Source organism: Rhinatrema bivittatum, chromosome 6 (genome assembly GCF_901001135.1).
Source record: "Rhinatrema bivittatum chromosome 6, aRhiBiv1.1, whole genome shotgun sequence".
Classification (NCBI taxonomy): domain Eukaryota; kingdom Metazoa; phylum Chordata; class Amphibia; order Gymnophiona; family Rhinatrematidae; genus Rhinatrema; species Rhinatrema bivittatum.
This window is the reverse complement of record NC_042620.1, coordinates 101,310,873-101,331,517: the sequence shown is the minus strand read 5'-3', so window position 1 is coordinate 101,331,517 and position 20,645 is coordinate 101,310,873. Positions and strand designations below refer to the sequence as shown.

At 46.8% G+C, this 20,645-nt stretch overlaps 1 protein-coding gene across 9 annotated transcripts in view; it reads left to right on the top strand.

Moving 5' to 3' along the window:
- LOC115093628 (sodium channel protein type 2 subunit alpha-like) overlaps positions 1 to 20,645 on the top strand; it is a 523,144-nt gene that overhangs the window by 418,187 nt on the left and 84,312 nt on the right. For 7 of the 9 annotated variants that reach the window (XM_029605666.1, XM_029605660.1, XM_029605661.1 and 4 more), the window contains one exon: positions 16,705 to 16,758. In XM_029605666.1, the coding sequence (XP_029461526.1) occupies positions 16,705 to 16,758 (54 nt within the window). Of the gene's footprint in view, positions 1 to 16,704; positions 16,763 to 20,645 lie in introns of all 9 variants that reach the window. The other 2 variants (XM_029605669.1, XM_029605664.1) reach the window with 1 other exon arrangement.

Here is a 20,645-nt window from a genome sequence, read left to right as displayed (position 1 = left end):
CTGCTATCTGTGGCTCCCTTACCCAGCGAGCCGGGCTTCGGTGGGTGCAGCAGCTACTGACTTCACAGCAACTACCACCGGAAGAAGCGGCGCAAGCGGACCGGCTGGAGGCCGTCATTGCCTACGGGGCTGATGCCCTCCACGATTTACTACGAGTCCTGGCAAGGACCATGGTTTCGGCTGTTTCCGCCAGGCGCCTGCTGTGGCTTCGTAATTGGGCGGCGGACGCTTCGTCCAAATCCAGCCTAGGGTCTCTACCTTTCAAGGGTAGGTTCCTCTTCGGTGAGGATCTTGACCAGATCATCAAATCCCTGGGGGAAAATTCCGTACACAGGTTGCCCGAGGACCAGCCAGCGGTCGTATCGTCCGTCTACTTCCTTCTCCAGGAATCGGTCCCGCTCTCAACGGCGATTTCGGGGTTCCAGGTCTCAGGGGCCGAGAAATCCCTCGAACAGGTCTCAGTCATGGACTCGGTCCTTTCGGGGCCGCAGACCACCCAGGGACTCCTCGGCTCCGGGCTCCTCCGGCAAGTCTACCCAATGATGTTAGGCCGGCTCACTCCCCCCTCCCGAGAATCGGAGGACGACTAGCCTGGTTTTTCGAGGGAGTGGGCCAACATCACCACGGACCAATGGGTCCTAGACATTCTAAGGCGAGGCTACGCTTTGGATTTGCGGTATCCCCCCAAAGAAAGATTCGTCTTCTCACCCTGCGGAGCAAGTCACAAGCGTGTGGGAGTACAAAGCACACTGCACCGTCTCCTAGCCCTGGGGGCCATCTCACCCGTCCCCTCCGGAGAAGTGGGCTCGGGTCATTATTCCATTTACTTCGTGGTGCCCAAGAAAGATGGATCCTTTCGTCCCATCTTAGACCTCAAGGAAGTCAACAAGGCCCTCGGATACCCCGGTTCCGTATGGAAACTCTTCGGTCCGTCATCGCGGCGGTTCATCAGGGAGAGTTTCTGGCCTCCCTGGATCTGACGGAGGCTTACTTACACATTCCGATCCACCCGGTCCATCACCGGCTCCTCCGCTTCAAGATACTGGATCAACACTTCCAGTTCCAGGCCCTCCCTTTCGGGTTGGCAACGGCGCCCAGGACGTTCATCAAGATAATGGTGGTTGTGGCGGCCGCGCTCCGAAGAGAGGGGATTTTAGTACATCCATACCTGGACGACTGGCTCATCCGAGCGAAGACCTTCTCTCAAGGGCAGCAAGCAGTCGACAGGGTGGTCGGCTTTCTTCAGTCTCTCGGCTGGGTAGTCAACTTCGGCAAGAGCAGTCTCCTTCCGTCGCAGCAGTTGGACTTCCTGGGCGCGCGCTTCGACACCGCTCAAGGCAAGGTCTTCTTGCGGCCGGACAAGGCCCAGACGCTCAGAGAGCAAATTTGCAACTTTGCCGCTCTCCCGGTTCCAACAGCGAGGGATTATCTGCAGATCCTGGGATCAATGGCTTTCGCCATCAACCTAGTGCCGTGGGCCTTTGCACACCTGAGGCCCCTGCAGATGGCGCTACTCTCGCGGTGGAAACCGGTCTCGCAGGACTATCAGGCGATACTACCCCTTCCGCCGGCGGCCAGACTCAGCCTTCGTTGGTGGCTGGACCCCAGGAACTTGGCACAGGGGTGCCCCCTGGAGTCGCCGGAGTGGATCGTGGTCACTACCGATGCCAGTTTGACCGGCTGGGGGGCCGTGTGTCTCCGAAGCTCGGCCCAGGGGCAGTGGACACAGGAACAGAAGACCTGGTCGATCAACCGCCTGGAGACCAGGGCAGTCCGGTTGGCTCTCATTCAATTCCTGCCCCTCATCCGACAGCGGGCGGTCCGCGTTCTCTCGGACAATGCGACCACGGTAGCCTACATCAACCGTCAGGGAGGCACCAAGAGCCCGGGTGTGGCCGTCGAAGCGGCCCGTCTCATGGCCTGGGCGGAGCAGTTCCTCGACCGTCTAGCGGCCTCCCACATCGCAGGCGTGGACAATATTCAGGCAGACTACCTGAGTCGGCAGACGCTGGACCCAGGGGAATGGGCTCTCTCCGACGAGGCAATGTCGCTCATCACTCGGCGCTGGGGAACGCCCGCCATGGATCTCATGGCGACGGCGTGCAATACAAAGGCCCCGCGGTTCTACAGTCGCAGAAGGGACCACGGGGCGGAAGGAGTGGACGCCCTGGTTCTACCTTGGCCCCCTCGTCTTCGGCTGTACGTCTTTCCTCCGTGGCCTCTGGTGGGCAAGGTGGTGCGGAAGATAGAAGATCATCCAGGACAGGTCATCCTGGTGGCGCCAGAGTGGCCGCGGCGTCCGTGGTTTGCGGATCTACTCAACTTGGTAGTGGACGGACCCCTGCGATTGTCACACCTTCCGCGACTGCTCCATCAGGGTCCGGTATTTTCGGACCAGGCGGAACACTTTTGTCTCGCGGCTTGGCTTTTGAGAGGCAGAGTCTCCTGCGCAAAGGATACACAGGTAACCGTGGTAGACACGCTGCTTAAGGCACGTAAGACCTCCACTTCAGTCGCCTATGTACGGGTCTGGAAGGTGCTTGAGATCTGGTGTGCCGGGCACGGAGCATCCGCTGACCACACCTTCGCTCCGTCAGGTCCTAGCCTTTCTCCAGGAGGGCTTGGAGAAGGGCCTTCTCCTACAACTCCCTGCGTGTGCAAGTCTCGGCTCTAGCTTCTCTGGCTCGTACCACGGGGCATCCTGACCTTTCGTCTCATCCGGACGTCTCGCGCTTCCTCAAGGGAGTCAAACACCTGCGGCCGCCGGTGCGGCATCCCTATCCCTCCTGGAATCTCAACCTGGTTCTCCGCCTCCTTGGACAGGCTCCCTACGAACCACTGCGGCAGGCCTCCCTCAAAGATGTCACACTTAAGACGGTGTTCCTGGTCGCCATAGCCTCGGCGAGACGCATCTCCGAGCTTCAGGCGCTCTCGTGCCGGGAACCGTTTCTACGCTTCACGGATTCGGGAGTTTCTATTCGTACGATGCCTTCTTTCCTACCTAAAGTGGTGTCGTCCTTCCACTTGAACCAGTGGGTGGAGTTGCCGGCCTTCCCGTCGGATGCGCCTCAGGCCCTCCGGCGTCTCGATGTGAAGCGCTCTCTGCTACACTACTTGGAAGTGACCAATGAGTTCTGGGCTTCCGACCATCTCTTTGTGCTTTGGTCCGGCAATAAGAAAGGACGGCAAGCGTCTAAGACGACTATCGCACGCTGGCTCAAGGATGCGGTTTCCTCGGCCTACATCGGTGCCGGGAAGGCGTCCCCGGAGGGTGTCCGGGCTCATTCGTTGCGTGCTCTGGCCACGTCCCGGGCAGAGTCTCAACACGTTCCCATTCAGGAAATCTGTCGCGCGGCGACATGGAAGTCGCTGCATACCTTCTCGAAGCATTACCGGTTGCAACTACCGGTAGGTGATTCGGGTTCCTTTGGAGACAGGGTTCTTCGAGCAGGGTCTTCAGGGACCCACCCGGTTTAGGGAAGCTTTGGTACATCCCACGGTCTGGACTGATCCTAGTACGTACAGGGAAAAGAAAATTATTCCTTACCTGCTAATTTTCGTTCCTGTAGTACTTAGGATCAGTCCAGACGCCCGCCCGGGGTTGCTAAGTGCTGGTCAGACGCCTGCTCGTGTACGTTTTTTACCCTCTGTCTCTCATATTTCTACATCCTGATGTTTGTGTTTGTTACTTCGTTCTTTCACAGTTCGCATTGCAAGTTGCATTGGTTATTTGTGTTCTGTGGTTACAATTTGTTTGGTGCTTGATCCATCCTACTTTCCTGTCCAGTATTTCTGGCTCTGGGCTTTGATATTCTCGATACTGAGGATCCCTAGGGGGTGCACAGGCTTATATGTCAGCACCCCTGGAAGTTTGCTCTGACTCCATCTGCTGGACGGGGGACATAACCCACGGTCTGGACTGATCCTAAGTACTACAGGAACGAAAATTAGCAGGTAAGGAATAATTTTCTTATCTCTGTGATGCTTACGTTATTCATTTGACATTGCAGGAAATCACTTTATATACCTGTCATTCAACAATTGTCTTTTCCGGTTGAAGACTTCAACGCCATCTTAAACTATTAAGATGGCATTAAGGACTGAACTGCACAGTCTGGGTAAACACATAAGCATGGGGGTAACTTGCTTTTTGCGACGGTTACTATCCTAAACCAATTAAGCCTGATACTTCACTTTGAATGCATATCCAGCGTTGCTCTCTGCTTCAACGGCAGGGGGAAATGTGGAAAAGAGGATTTACATTCAGACAATATCCAACAAGGCATTAATCTGTGCAGGCTGGGTAAACAAGCATCGGGGTAACTTGCTTGATGCGGCGGTTACTACCCTTAACCATTAAGCCTTATGCTTCATTTTTTATGCAACTCCAACATTACTCTCTGCATCAATGGCAGGGGGTGGCAGGAAATTCGAATCAAACAGTTACTAACAAGGGCCCTGAACTTGGTGGTCGGTGAAACAGATAAGTATGGGAAAATAAGTGTGGGAGCTTTGCTGGGCAGACTAGATGGACCATTTGTTTGTTTTCTGCCGTCATTTCTATGTTTCTGTGTTATTGCAATGTGATGTGTGAGTAGAGATGAGTTTGACATATTTTTGGTTGGTCTCCTTTGTCATTAACATTTGTTTTTTGCCTTTTTATTAATCGATAAATACATTTGGAATGATGCAGTTATGCTATACGCTTCATACCCCCTGATGCAGAAACAGTGGTTTCGAAATGCAGACCATATCGGGATGGGACTTGTGTTTGTGACACTGAAATGAGATAGTTCTAAAAATTGCATATAAAACTTATTTTTAAAAAAGTTTTGATTTTTTGCCAAATGGTTAAGCATTAGACAATGAAGGTCGGTTGACTGGTAGTGTCTATTATGATGGCATAATGATTATATAAGATCTTATTTATTTATTTATTTATTTATTTATTAACTTTTATTTACCGACATTCGTGGAGCACATCATGCCGGTTTACAATGAACTCAGGTTTGCATATAAATGCCCCCCCCCCACACACATATATGCAACTCAGGTTGCATATATATGTGTGTGGGGGGGGCATTTTCTCTTTGGATTATCTTGGCTATTTCCCAGTTGTATTCACACTGTCGTTGTTGGAAGTGTCATAAATGGTTAACATATTTAGAACAACTATTCAGCAAAGCCTCATGCTGTCATCGATCATGGCTCAAAAGGACTGGAAACAAGAATTATGTATTCCCCCACCATTTTAATTACTGAAAAGTATAACTTGCTCAATGCATTTTCAATTAACTTTATTGATCATCCAATGAACATTACATGAATGATTCACATTCTATAGCTTGGTTCAAACCCCATGGATGTAGTGTTTGCCAATAGAAAATATAGAATTATTCAATATCTCTGTAGAGTTAAGGACACATTATCCCTTGATTTGCTGAAATATGTTGAATCATAAAAAACTGCAACCGATTTAATTTGTGTTTGAATTCCATCCAGTATTTCACAATAGATGCTTCTATTTTATTAGTGTATATGCAGCTTTAATGCTGAATTATACAAGTTTTTATAGACTGTTTTTGTATGTCCTATATAGATTTTACAGCAAGGGCATACAATGACATAAATTATTTGCTTAGTATCGCCAGTGAAATGACCATACAATTTATACACAATATGGCAAACGGGGTGCTGCAGCTCCTGGAGTTGTAAAGCTTTTTCACATACCACACATCTACCACAAGGAAACTGTCCAAATTTGAAATGTTCACTTTGTGATTCAAAGTAGGGCAAGGTATTAACTAGATAATCATGTAAATTACGTCCCCTGGTCCGGGCAAATATATGTCTTTCTTGAAAAATATTGTGTAGTTATTTACCCTTTTTTTTTTACGTTTTTTTATTGCATTTTACCAAAATTACAAAGCATAATATCTTTGTACAGAAAATAGAAACACAATTTTTTGTAATAATCACATTAGGAACAAATATTAATACAAACCACAAATTTCTATCTAGGCGGGGAGCTGGAAAAAAAAGGAGCCACTAAATGATAAATCAGATTAAGAAATACCTTAACTTGTTAATTTTACCCTTGTTTTAGTCTAAGTAATAGAACTCTCAATGGGTGAAGAAGTGGACAGCAACCTTCTATGAGAATCCAGCAACAATTTAAGTTGTTCAGGGACAAAAAAAATATAGGTATCATTGTTGAACTTAATAATGCATTTGCACGGATATCTTAATTGGAAGGTTGCGCCTAGAGATTGGGTTTCCTGGCGTACACCCGATTTTATGACAGGCGAGCGCATGTTATAAAATCAGGAGTCAGCGCGCGCAAGGGGTGCACAATGTGCACGCCAAGCAGCGCTGCCTTCCCCCATTCCCTCCCGGACACTTTGAAATCGGAGCGACCTCGGAGGGAACTTCCATACCCCCCACCCCACCTTCCCTTCCCTTCCCCTACCTCCCCTGCCATTTCCCCCCTTCCTTTTTCTTCTTTTTTGTTTTGTTTCAAAACTTACTTCAGCCTCTGATCCCGCCCTGCCCCCTGGACCGCCTCCATCCCGCCCCTTTTTGCAAGCCCCGGGTTTTACGCGCGTTGTAACTTTATGGATTTAAAGACTAAGTAATAGATGAATCGAGGGAGGAAGCTCTCAGCTGTTCTAGGGCAAAAAAAATATAGGCAATCACTATCTTTCTTAACTATACATTTACAAGGATATCTCAATAGGAAAGTAGCTCCAGAAGAAATAGTTTCATGTCTCATAGCTAAGAACATTTTCTCCTTTTCTTGTGTAATTTTGAAATATCAGGAAACATTCGTACATTAGAACCGTGATGAAAGGAGAATTTAAATGACGAAAATAACAGGACATTAATTTACTAATGTCCTGTTCAGCTATCAAGTAATGAGACAAGTAAAGTAGGATGATCAATGATTTCAATGCCTGATGATTCCAAAAAGGTAGTAAGATTTTGCATACCCAAAGAAAGTCCTCCAGGGTCCATTGTTGGGTGACTTTCCACTGAGGTAATAGGTACAAAATACACTTTATTAATCGAGGGAAGCACTATCTCTGGAATAAGAGATTTCTGGATATCCCGAAGATATCTCTTAAAGGTAACTAATGGAAGTGCACCCATAATCTAGGAAAATGTATCAATCTAAGATTCAAAACATTGACTCCAATTTTCCAATTTCCATTAATTCAAGCCTCCTGGATAAGGCTGATCTATCTTTAACTGAGGGCCACATTAAAGCTTTGAATTTGTTGAATATCTATTTCCCAGCTTGGCAACAGAGGACTTCAAGTATGAAGAGTGACCTCCTGGGCTTTAATTTTTGAATTCAAGGAGGCAGTGAGTAAATCCATTTTACTATTACAAGATTTAACTGCCGCTGAGAGCCCAGCAGTAAGTTCCCATAAAGTATCCAAAGTGACCACCACAAGTTTAATTGGAGATACCATAAGCTCACCCAATATAAAAGGGACACCATCAGGGAAAGGTGACATTAGGGATCCGACTTTTATCGATGAATCTCCCACAGAAGAATCTTTTCCTTTCCCCGACTGCAAAGATGCCGAAAGTTCTCCTTCCTGCAGTACCAATTCGCTGACGTTATCATGCAGCGACACCTGCAGAGCGCCTGGAGCTAACTCACTCCTAGTGGTCGGGTGTCGGGGGGACTGAGGGAAATCTCTCCCCCAGGCAAAAGCGGCTCTCCTTCAACCAGATTCGCAGCGGGGGAAACCCCACCTATAGATGCAACTCCGGTAATCAGAGGCTGTTCGTTAAGCTGAGTAGAGATAGAGGGAAAAAACCCTCACTTTGCCTTTCTGTTTAGGCAGCATAGTTATAAAAGCAATAGTGAGAGGAAAGTCTAAGAGCAGCTCCCAAACATGGCTCCATTCAGGACGCCATCTTGCCTCCTTGTACCCCAATCCCCTTTTCATCTTAAAGAAAACCTCCAAGTCTCCTCCATTTCCCTCCCTTTCCCTATGGCCTTCCACTCCCCCACCCAGAACCCCAAAGGAATCCATCCATTTCCCATACCAAGGCAGAAAAGAAGTAAGTCTGTGTCCTCCTTTTGCCTCAGCATGGGGAAGACTTTTGTGGGTTCTGTGAGGTTCTGGAGGATGGAGAGGGAAATGGGGACCATGTGGGTTTTTTTCTTTTAAGCTGAAAAGGGGATGGGTAGGGGAAAGATCAGGGAGTCACTATAGGACAGTGCTTTAAAAAAAAAAGGAAAAGCTGAAAAGGGGATCAAAAGTGCAGGAATTGAGGTGCCGATGCAGTAGTGTTTAAAAAAAAGGATGAAGAGACTATTGAGACACCACCATAGAACAGTGATTTCTTTAAAATAATTCAGAAGGAAATTGGGGGAGGGGTTGTTAGGTACAAAACACTTTTTTTTTTTTTATAAAGATGGAAAGAGGATCAGGTGGGGGATCGAGGCATTGGACAAGTTTTTTTGTTTTCAGTTTTTATTGGCATCCAGAAAAAGTATGGCCATCCAGATTTAGATTTGCTGTTGCAGCACCTAGGTTTCCTGATCAAGTAAGGTGGCTAGTGCTGAAAAATGGTGTTAGTCACCTATCTTTGTCTCCTTATCTAACTCCACCCTGGGCCCTCCGAGAATCTGGCCACCTAAATGTACCTGCCTAGTAACTAGGGGGCTAAATAAATAAGCTCTTTATACTCCTGGGGGAATTCTGCGCAAAAAACATACAATTCTGAGCAAAAAAACATACAATTCTGCGCACAAAAACAAAATTCTGTGCACAAAAACTTAAAATTCTGCAAACTTTATATTGGTCAAAATAACAATTTACATGACAGTCTTTAAGTAATCTATAAGAAAGCAACAGGTGAGTTAATATATATAGGCTGGTTGGATTTAGCAAACAACATTGATCAATACCCAATTCAAATCCCCTAAATATATTGGGGCAGATTTTAAAAGCCTACATGTGTAAATCCAGGTGGATTTACGCGCGTAGGTGGGGTTATGCGCGCGGGCCTATTTCCAAAAGGCCCAGCAGCGCGCGTAAAGTCTCAGGACGCGTGTAAGTCCCAGGGCTTGAAAAATGAGCAGAGTGAGGGTGTGGTCAGAGGCCTCTGCAAGGCTGCTGGGCCGGGGGGATCGCTCGCTGGCACTTGGCAGGTGTGCCAATACCTCTGGCAGGCGTAACTACTATGAGACAAAGGTAAGGGAGGTTTCGGGCTGGGGGACGGGACAGGGAGGGGAAGGGAGGGGAGGGGAAGGTGGGGGGTAGGGAACGGGAAAGCCAGCTGGTCTCCCCGAGGGCTCGGTGCGCACAAGGTGCACTAGTGTGCACCCCTTTGCGCGCGCCAACCCCTGATTTTATAAACATGCGCGCGGCTGCGTGCGCATGTTATAAAATCAGGTGTACATTTTTGCGCGCCGGGTTGCGCGCACAATCGTACGCCACGCACGTACTTTTAAAATCTGCTCCAATGTTGTTATATATGACACATGAACCACAATTACTCAAAATGGGGCTTTGAAAATATGACCATCACAATAGGCTTCATCATTTAGTATAACACTTCAAGACTCGGCCGTATATTTAATCATCAGTCAGAGAGTTCAATATTTTTTTGGATATTTTTCTGTGCGTAACTTCAGTGAACATGTATTCATCTAATTTTTCTTATTGATTTCAATGCAAGTACTTATCTTTTCTCTATAAAATTATTTTATTTATTTATTTATTTGTGTTTTTTCTATACCGGCATTCACGGAGTTCGTATCATGTCGGTTTACATAAAACAAGGGGTGAGCAATATATAACTATAACTTGAGCATATACATTACACACTTATAACAATTTATAAACAAATTATAACAAGTGCTCAGAAAAAGAAGTTACAATAAAACAGGGATGATTCTAACTGGGAGTAGAAGAAGAGGATGATAGAAGTTTAACAAGAAGTAGAACTTTGCGGTGGTTGTTAATGTCTATATTAGTTTAATGGATGATGATCAGTCTTGCTGTATTTGGTGTAGGAGAATCATTAAGGTCCGGAAAGGCTTTCTTGAACAGCCATGTTTTAAGTCTTTTTCTGAAGGTTGGAAGACATGGTTCCTGTCGTAAATCTAAGGGGATTGAGTTCCATAGTGGTGGGCCTGCTGTAGAGAATGCCCGGTCTCTCAATGTTATATGTTGGGTGGTATTGGCGTGTGGTACCTGTAGATATTCTCTGTATGTTTCTCTGATGGGTCTGTTGGAGGAGTGTTTTTTGAGTTCTATTTGTAGATGGAGTGGAGCCAGTCCATGAATATTTTGTAGATTGTGGTGAGAGATTTATGGATTATTCTGTAGTGGATTGGCAACCAGTGCAGGTCCTTAAGGACTGGTGTAATGTGATCTCTTCTCCTCTTGTTTGTTAGGATTCTTGCTGCCGTGTTCTGAATCATTTGGAGCGGTTTAGTATGTGATGATGGGAGGCCTAGTAGGATAGCGTTGCAGTAATCTATTTAGCAAAGATTATTGCTTGGAGCACTGTTCTATAATCATGGAAATGAAATAGGGGTTTTATTCTTTTCAATACGTGTAGTTTGTGGAAGCAGTCCTTAGTTGTTTGGTTAATAAATGATTTTAGGTTTAGCCGGTTGTCTATAGAAACTCCTAGATCTCTTACTTTTGTGATTTGCAAGTTGTCTGGCGGGTTCATAGTGATTTTGCAATTATCTGGAGAGATTAGCAGGAATTCACTTTTTGATTGGTTTAGAATTAAATTTAAGCTGGATAGGAGGTCATTAATTTCTTGAAAACAGTTTTCCCAAAGTTCTAGAGTTTTAGTGATGGGACTCTTGAGGGGGATTACAATCTGGACGTCGTCTGCAAATATAAAGTGTTTTAGGTTCAATTTATTTAGCAGTTGGCAGAGCGGGAGAAGGTATAAGTTGAAAAGTGTTGGTGAGAGAGAAGAACCCTGAGGAACTCCTTGTGAAGATGGGAATCTATGGGATCTTTGTTGAGGATTCTAACTTTGAAACCTCTGTTCTCTAAGAAAGTTTTGAACCATGTTAGTGCTGATCCTGCAATACCGATGTTCGCCAGCTGGTTTAGTAATATGGCGTGGTTTACAGTGTCGAATGCTGCCGATAGATCCAATAGGATCAGTAGGAAGGCCTGTCCTTTGTCGAGGCCCAAGGTAAGGTAGTCCGTCAGAGAGATGAGTAGGGATTTGGTACTTGAAGCTTTTCTGAAACCGAATTGAGTAGGGAATAGAATTTTGTGTTCTTCTATGTAATCCGATAGTTGGGTGTTTACTAGTTTCTCCATCACCTTGGCAATGAAAGGAAGATTGGAGATTGGACGGTAGCTGTTAGGGTCTTTGGGGTCCAAGTTAGGTTTCTTGAGAAGTGGTTTGATGGATGCAAGTTTGAGGTTGTCTGGATAGTAACCCTGGATGAACGAGCAGTTTATGATGTCCGCTATTGTTTTGGTTATGGTGTCCGGGATTAGAAGCAGTAATTTAGACGGGATTTGGTCGAAGGGATGTGATGAAGGTTTCATTTTCTTCAGAAGTGTTTGGATCTCTGAGGAAGTGGTGAGTTCAAGAGTTTGGAGGGATATGTCCTTATTGTGGAGTACGTAAGTGTTGGCTGGTGTGCCTGTATTGGGCTTTAATTGAGTTAGAAGGTTCGTGATTTTATTACTGAAGAAGAGTGCCAGCTCATCAGCTTTTGATTGAGCTTGGTTGGCTGGAATATCTGGTGGATTGGCCTGAGTTAGATTGGAGACAAAAGTGAAAAGCGCTTTGGAATCGTAGATAATGTGATGGATCTTATGTGCGTAGAAGTCTTTTTTTGCTTTTAAGGTGGAACTCTTGTATGAGTGGAGGGCGAATTTGTATGTAGCAAGTGTAGCGGGGGAAGGGGCTTTACGCCATTTACTTTCTTTCTGACGTAAATTGAGTTTGAGGTTTTTAAGTTCATTTGTAAACCATGGCTGCTTTTTGGACGCACCTTGTTTGACTTTTTTTGTTGTCAGTGGACATAGTTTGTTTGCCACAGTTTCTGTTATGGTTGACCAGGAGTTTATGGCTGCATTAGGTGATGTGACGTCTATGAGTGAGAGTTCCGTGGTTAGTTGATTGCTGAGTTCGTCAGCGGAGCATACTTTTCTGTAGAGAAATGAGTGTTGAGGGGAGTGTTTGTTGTTCATTTGGGTCATCGAAAATGTGGTGGAGATTAATGAGTGGTCTGACCATGGAACTAGTTTGCATGTAGGATGTGCTGAATGTGTTATACCTGAGTTCAGAAAGATCAGGTCCAGTGTGCGACCTGCCTTGTGTGTAGGTTCATTGATTATTTGTTTGTATCCCATGGCGGACATGGCAGTAAGGAATGTTTCACAACTGGTTGAGAGTGTGGGTTTGTCGATGTGTAAGTTGAGCTGCAAACGTCCATCTTGCTTTTCCAAAACCTGCGATGTTAAGTTGAAGCAATGATCTAGATTCTTGATGATATTTAATTACATTTTAAATTAATACAGAAAAAAGTTATTAATTAAAGATGCAGAATTTTAAATATTTTGAGCAGAATTTCCCTAGAAATTCACTGTAAGAGTGTTCCTTCCACTCGCTCTCCCTACTCCCTTGGCCACTTTGCCCTCTTGGGACCCAACTCCCTTCACCTGCCAGTATCTCTCCCTCCACCTCTAGGCTCAAACCCTTCCACTATTGCCAGTCCCAGAGTTTGACCCAATTCTCAGTACTGCCCCTCACACAGGGCTCCGTCTGTCCCCTCCCTCTCTCTCTCTAATAAACATACACACACCCTCATACACACTCCCTCACTCTCTCGTATACACACACACATCCCCTCATACAGGGCCCTCTCTCTTGCAATACACACCCCACACAAGCTCCCTTTCTCTCTCACACATACATCCTCACCACAGGCTACCTATGTATCTCCCTCACGCACCCCTTCACACAGGCTCTGTCTCACACATACACAATCCCTTCACACAGGCTAGCACCCTCACATACACACGATCCCTTTTTCAAACACATGAGCTCCCAATCTCTCACACACATGCACACTCCTTCACAATCTCCTCATATAGGCTCCCTCTCTCTGAAACCCACACTCAAGCATCCCCCACCCCCTTACCTCCCATGCTCTCTCTCACACCCTCCTGTTTTCTCTCCCCCTCCCCTCCCCCCAACACCCCCTCCCCTCATATAGGCTCCCTCTCTCTGAAACCCACACTCAAGCATCCCCCTGCTCTCTTACCTCCCATGCTCTCTCTCACCCCTCCCCTCCCCTCCCCCACACCCCCTTCTCCTCTCTCACACATACATTATCTCTCTTATCGGGGCTTTTGTCTTCGCGCGCTCTGTTCGCAGCATGCCAGGGTCTCCTCTACTATTTTCTGTGCAGAAAATGGGAATTCTGCGCAAATTCTGCACTCCACAGAATTTCAAGGTATCATTCCCAGCCTTCACCTGTTACTGCAGATCGATTACTATCTGTGGTCAATTGCACTGGTAGTTCCATCTGTTAACTTAAGTCGGGCCCATCCTCATGCTTTCATTATCTAAGGCATCACTGTGTTACGAGCGCGCGCGGGGCACGGTCGTCGTAAGCGGGTGTGAGCCCTTGGGCCACGGCGAAAGCTAGGGAGGAGCCCCAGCCACACCGTGGGAGGTGAGCTGCGCAGGCATGGTGAGCCAGGCAGGCAGGAACAGAAGCAGGGAGTCCGACCCTCAGCCGGACCTGCATGCCCATGGTAGCCAACACGGGGAAGTTGACTAATGAACGGTCCTCCGACTGTTCCCGGCCCTTTCGGACCCGCCGCAGGGAACGGCAATGGGCAGCAGGCCGGACAGAGGCGAGGGCAGACAGAGTCCTTATACAGAAGACGTCAGACGGAGGCTGAAGCAGACATCCAAGACAGGCTGAAGCAAGACACTGAAGACATCAGGGCAAGGGCTGAAGCAAGAAGGAAAGGTCCAGGCGAGCAGGAACTCCGATGCTGGGATACTCACATCCGAAGCCCCTTCGGCTGGCAGAAGCTCAAGAGCCCGTGGGACGAATCCCTCCTGTTGGCCACTCCAGGGCCCAACAGGACAGAAGGCTCAGGAACCAGACGAGGACGTAGGTCAAGGCAGAGACACGAAGACATCCGGGCAAGGGCTGAAGCAAGACACTGTAGACAAGGCTGGACGGAAACATGGCACTGTCCATCAGGGCGCCCTACTCAGCCAGCACAGCTAGACTGGTCACGGACCACCCCGTCCCAGACGCGCCCTACACAGCCCAGGAAGGCTGGTCACGGACCACGCTGAAGAAAGGAGGGTGCGGGGAAGACCCAGGCGAACAGGAACTCCGATGCTGGGATACTGACATCCGAAGCCCTTACGGCTGGCAGGAACAGGAACAGACATCTAGGCAGAGACACTGGACAGGGATCCATCAAAGCATATCATCACGGAAGACCTGGATCAGCAAGGATACAGACGATGTAGAACCTGATCCGAAGGCAAACAGGAACTAACAAGCAAGTCCTTATATACTGGAGGTTGTAGGCAACTCCCTGGGAGGAGTTAGACAGGACCGCCCCTTGCTGGCCCTATAACTGGGGAAGAGAGCTGCGGGCCAGCCCCTAGAGAAACGGGCGTGGCTGGAAGCAGGAAGTCCAAACACAGGCACGACGCCACAGGAACAGCTAGGCCTCTCAGGCCCTGGAGCAAGTCCCGGATGAAAACACAGGCGAGGCCCTGGCTTCAAAGCGGCCTCTGGAGGAAGGTAAGAGACCTCCTGTAGCGCCAGCAACAGGGGGGATCGCAACACACTGCATCCCCATTTCTTTTTTTTCCTTTTTTCTTGGCCAAGCCCATACCTTGCTTCCCATTCCCTCCTGTGTTGTAGAGTTCTAAATCAATATGTGGCAGTTTGATATTCCTGCCCTCTGATGTAATAGAATGTGAGTATATCATCATTTATATAAGTATCCCTCACTCCATATATAGGACATATTCACCTCCAGTTCCCACAGTTGAATGGGACAACATCTCAGCCAGACTCTCCTATGACTGTTCATTGTTGCATGGCTGGGCAGTGTCCTATTACTGCACCCATCCATTCTATGAATAGCCGCTATTGATCTTGGTCACCGGTCGATGTGTCCTGCCCTTCTGCTGCTGTAGATGCTTGTAGCCAGGAGTCAGGGATGTAACCTCCCATCTAGCAAATGTGTGGTCTAAAGTCATAAAGACTTTCTCTTCTCTTGTGCTTCTCTTGCTCAGCTTCCTGCTCCTTCTTTGGCTCAGCCCTTCAGTATGACATGAAGCATAGTTTTCTCCTTCACTGCCCCTCATGTTACATGCTGGATCCTGCTGGGAATATGGGGTCTTTTGCTGTGGGAGTCCCCTGTTCTGCTTGTAGTCTTGAGAGATTGAAGCATCTGAGTATTCCTTTCCACAGCCGGAATTTCTGGGAAAGTGGTTTGCATTTGGCCTACAGAGGCCATTATGCTAGACAGCTAGAGAATGTACCGGAGCTGTGGTAGAAGCCATGTTGGATTTGGCCATGCCTCAGCACAGATACTGTTCTTGATTCCTCCTGTGGGAACTGCCTATGATGGAGGGGAGGGTGTGCTGCCAGACACTGGGAGAACATGGAGATGCTGGCCAGACAAAGACTGTCTTCAGCCAGGCTGCTTGAAATTCACCGTTGGTTGAAATAATTGGACCTGATGTTTCTGATGAAAGGAAGGAGGAAACCAGAGAGATTCCAAGGTGAGATACAGCAACCCAGGAAATAGAGGGGAGGCAGGGCTTGCCATGGGTTATTGATAGGCTTACTGATGACCATGGGATCTTGTCTGGCTGGAATGAGAGAGCTGGGGTTTCAGCAAATGGATGGTTGCTGCTGTTTGATGTCCCAGGAGTTGACAGCACAGGAACTGGTGGGGTGGGGGGGGGGGGGGGCGTTAATTTCCCAAGCAACAACATGCAACCTCTGTATCTTACCCCCAAGAAAACCTTGCCTCTTTTCATGTTCTGTTCTAGCACCACTGGTGGCTTTGGTGAAGTGTAGCCAATGGCCACATGTAACTTCGCCTTTCTGTCATACTGCTATATCAGTCCATTCCCAATACTTAAATGCCTTCCCTCCCACTACTGCTGCCCTATTTCACTATCTCTTAGATTCCCTGTTGCTAATTCCTAGATTAGCCAGCTCACATTGCCCTAAATTCCAGCCAGTCTACCAACTGAAACCTGTTTATAACTTTACTGTTGTACACAATTCCCCTCCCCGACCACCGTATACAGTATATACATACAAACAAACCAAAAGCTCACTCCAGAACAGCTGCCCAGTTTTGCAGCCCACGCCTTTACTAGCAGGGCCTTCTTTCTGCCGCCAGTAGGTATTGTAGCACAGTGATTTTCACAGTTAGAAATCATTGTGCTGCCACAACTGCAAGCAGCAGAAGGAAGTCGGCACTGCTGGCATCGTGGTGCCCTTACTAGGCTCCAAGCCTTGTTAAATAAAAATCCCCCAAAAATGGAAGCCTTAATTATAATTAGGTAAGAATCTTGTTTCATATTAGTGTTTGAGAATGCAAAAATAACCCAATTAGAAAGCTTATAATGCTGCCTGTGTTTATAGTTACATTTAAATGATACATTTTTGTATTTTGCTTGTAGGCTACATTTAAAGGATGGATGGAAATTATGTATGCAGCAGTTGATTCCAAAAAGGTTAGTATATATATTAATACCATTCTATAATTGCATAAACCATGATATGAGTAATGAAATGTTAATGTCCGGTAAGATTACCATTAATTATGGTCTGCATATATTATTATTCATCATCTGTTTAATGTAAAAGTGAATGCCATATTGAAGAGTTCCTCATGTATTCTATAACTCATAGGTCGTGATATATTCTTTTTCTTACATATAATCAAATCTGATTTTGTTGTTCTCTGATTATACAATATTAACAGTATCCATAAGTGACACAAGTTTTCTGAATTGTATTTAACCTGTTGTAAGCCGCTTTGGGCAATCCTTAGGGAATAAAAAAGCGAGCTATACATGCAAAATTGAAGTAGAAATATGGTATAGAAATTAGATGTAATTGCATCCTTAATCAGAACATAGGAGGTGTGAAAATATTCTTAAAACACACAGGGATGGATTTACATTTTGGACAAATACATTTTTTGATCAAAGTTTCCTACAGCACCTGGAAGAGACGTAATTGCAAAGAAAAAAATCATGCAAGCAAAAACTGTGCAGAAGGCAGTGTAGGATGTTTGATTAGCACTGTTAGGTAAAAGTTCTACAATGCTTTATCTACAATGGTTTTGCTTGCACAAGTTATTCTATTGATTTTTTTTTTTTTTTGCTTTTCTGAAGTTGCAGGAAATAAGAGAATAAGTTTCAAAACTGATCACATGTGCCCATTTATGTGTTTTTATGGGTGCACACAAATTACCACTATATTTTACAACTATGAAGGAGTTCAGGCTATGCATTCCTTAACCCATCATGTCCCAGTGTCCTATTTACAGGATAGCTTCTTAAAAAATTTGGGATATAATAGGTTAACAAAGTGGGACCAGACATTCAATCTGGTCCACCTTAAGAGAGCACAGAAAGGAAGTCAACTCTCAGGGTGTCTCCCCTGAGAGCTGGAATAAGATTTGGAGCCAAGTGGGAATAGAGAGGCCCCAGGGATTCCAGGAGAAGGCAGCTCCTTCTCCTGTAACATGGTTGTCCTATTTGTAAGTATAAGGGTAAAGCAGCCCATCTAACATAACTGACCTATTCACTTGTGATCCTGTAATTGAAGGTTCTGATGTATTTTTGTTTGCACTGTAAATAAAAGCACTTAAAAAAGCCTAAGAGCGCTCATGCTGTGCCTCATATGGTGTCAGGGGATTTCTTGTCTAAGCTGTGCAAAGATAGAAACCATGCCAGAGCAAAGAAAAGAAGAGAGACAAATATTTTTCCTATTTATTTCTTGCACAGAGCAGAAGGCCTGTGCTGGTAAACCTTCTCCAAACGTTTGTAAAGAGTGGGGATAATTTTAAAAAGGAGTTACGTGTGTAAAGTACACTTACACAGGTAAATCCTATAGACAATTCAATGGCATATATTGTAGCAATTTTCAAAAGCCCACTTACAAGGGAAAGGTGCATTTATATGTGTAAATGCTTTTGAAAATCAGGCCCATTGGGGCAGATTTTAAAACCTACGCGTGCACAAATGTACGCCCGATTTTATAATATGTGCGCGCAGCCGCACGCATGTTATAAAATCCGGGGTCAGCGCACGCAAGGGGGTGCACACTAGTACAACTTGCGCATGCCAAGCCCTAGGAGAGCCCCGATGACTTTCCCCATTCCCTCTGAGACCGCTCCAAAATTGGAGCGGCCTCGGAGGGCACTTTCCTTCGCCCCCCACTTCCCCTCCCTTTCCCTACCTGTCCCACCCCCAGCCCGAAAATAAAATACCCCCGTACCTTTATCCCAGAAGTTACGCCTGCCAGAACTGGCATACGCCTTGCGCATGCCAGCACGCGATCCCCAGGCCCAGTGGCCATGAAGAGGCCTCTGGCCATGCTCACGCCTCACCCCCGGACCGCCCATTTTTCAAGCCCCGGGACTTACACGCGTCCCGGGGCTTTATGCGCACCGCTGGGCCTTTTGAAAATAGGCCCTGCGTGTGTAACTCCCACTATGCACGTAAATCCACCAGGATTTATGCACGTAGGGTTTTAAATTCTGCCCCATTATGAATAAGAAGGACTGTGGCTCTAAGCATTGTTTAAAGCACAAGAGCATATAAGGAAGAAAATATTTTTTTTCTCTAAGGAACCTGGCTGCAGAGGCAGCCGAGAGAGTTAAAAATAGGCTAAGGAGAGTAACTACACCTGAGAGAAGGATTTAAAAGTGAGTAAGAGTTGGATAAGCAAGAGTTTTTTTCTTTCTTTTTCCAAAAAAGAGGGAAATAGTAGTTTGTGTATACTCAGCAAGGGTTTATCCTTTTCCTCAAAAGAAAAAAAATAGAAAGCAGGACATAGTCTTTCGAGAGCAACCAGCTTTGTTTACAAGTGAGTAGTATGGAAGCTTTGCTTCAATCCTTCCTGGAGAGACATCAGCAGATGGGAATTTCTCTACGTCCTGGACAGTCAAGCAACAAGCTTCCTGGATTCGGTGTATGGAAACAATACAAACTACAAGAATCTAGAGTAACCCACAGACTCCTGTGACATCAGAGCCAAGTCCAGGACCAGAACTAGGTTATGCTAAAACAGAAGAATATTAAGACCAGGGTGGGCAGGAGAAAGACGCAAATGGTGCCATACCCAGTACTATTGAGAGGGGCTTCCACAAGGACACTGACATGACTTCAAGGGAGGGCCAAACCCAAGCTCTGGCAAGACCAAATAAGGAAGCAAGGTCACCACTTTAAAAGTGTTGCGTCCGTCAGGCTCAGACGGCTTCACCCGACATGCCTCACCTTTCTCTCAGCTTTTTCCACCAGCCTCGGGAGAATGGCGTCAGTGGCATTTCCTTGCCGAATCCTCCGGCATCCCCGGAGCGGCTCTGGCACGGCATTCGGCAATCTTGGCCTGAGGCCTCCTAGGGTGCAACATGCGCACGACCCTACTCTTGTAGCAGTGTTGGCGTGAACCTCGGGGGCGTCCCCCTCGAGTGACGTCACTGCTTCCGCATATTTAAGGTTGCCCATTTGCTGACTCTCGCCGAGTTAACAAGGATTGGATTCAGCTCTGGTCTGAAGCTACTCTGCTGCTGCTACTCGCTGGAAACCACCTTCACCCTTCGGGGTTCTCTAACCTGGGTTTCCGCTCCTCGGGGGCCCTCTGCTTATTTACAGGTGCCTTTCCTCTTTCAGGTACTCGCTCCTTGAGGGCCTGTGTGACTAACCTGGTGCCTGCTTCCATTCTTCAACCTGCTGGAATTCTACCTATCAGCTACAGAGAGTGAGTACAACTTCCACCAGTCAGTCTATCATCAGCTCCTCGCTATCTCTCTGCATCGAGCCCTATACCACCATTGTGGAACGGGTCTTCTCTGCCGAGGACCACAGACTGCTACCACCTATCCTCTACTGCTCATTGGGAACTCTATCTACTCAGCTACATGGGAGTGTGTTTAACATCTGCCAGTCTGTCTCTTCTACAGTGCCTTATTGGACATTTGCATCGAGGCCATACAGCATTGTGGGACGGGTCTCCCTTGCCAAGGATTACAGACTGCTGCCAGCAAATCTGCTCTCTACTGCCACCCCTGGTGGTCATCCTAGCTGTACAATAAAAGAAACTATCTCTGTGTCTGTGCTACTGAGTCTAGCCCGGTGCTTCAGTCTCCCTATGGGGCTCCTCCCCGTAGAAGATAACATCACTGTTGCCCCTGAGAATCCACCAAACACCTCGATATCATAACAAAAAGACTGCGATACAAAAACTTACACTGCACCTGGCAGAAGGAGGAACCGGGAGTCATGAGGTTGACCCTACAGTGACTGAAACATGGGTGCAGGAAAGCTCGCAGTGGGGCCTTGCTGTGTGGGTCTTACTGAGACCATTAGATGTGCAGGCCAGCCTTAAA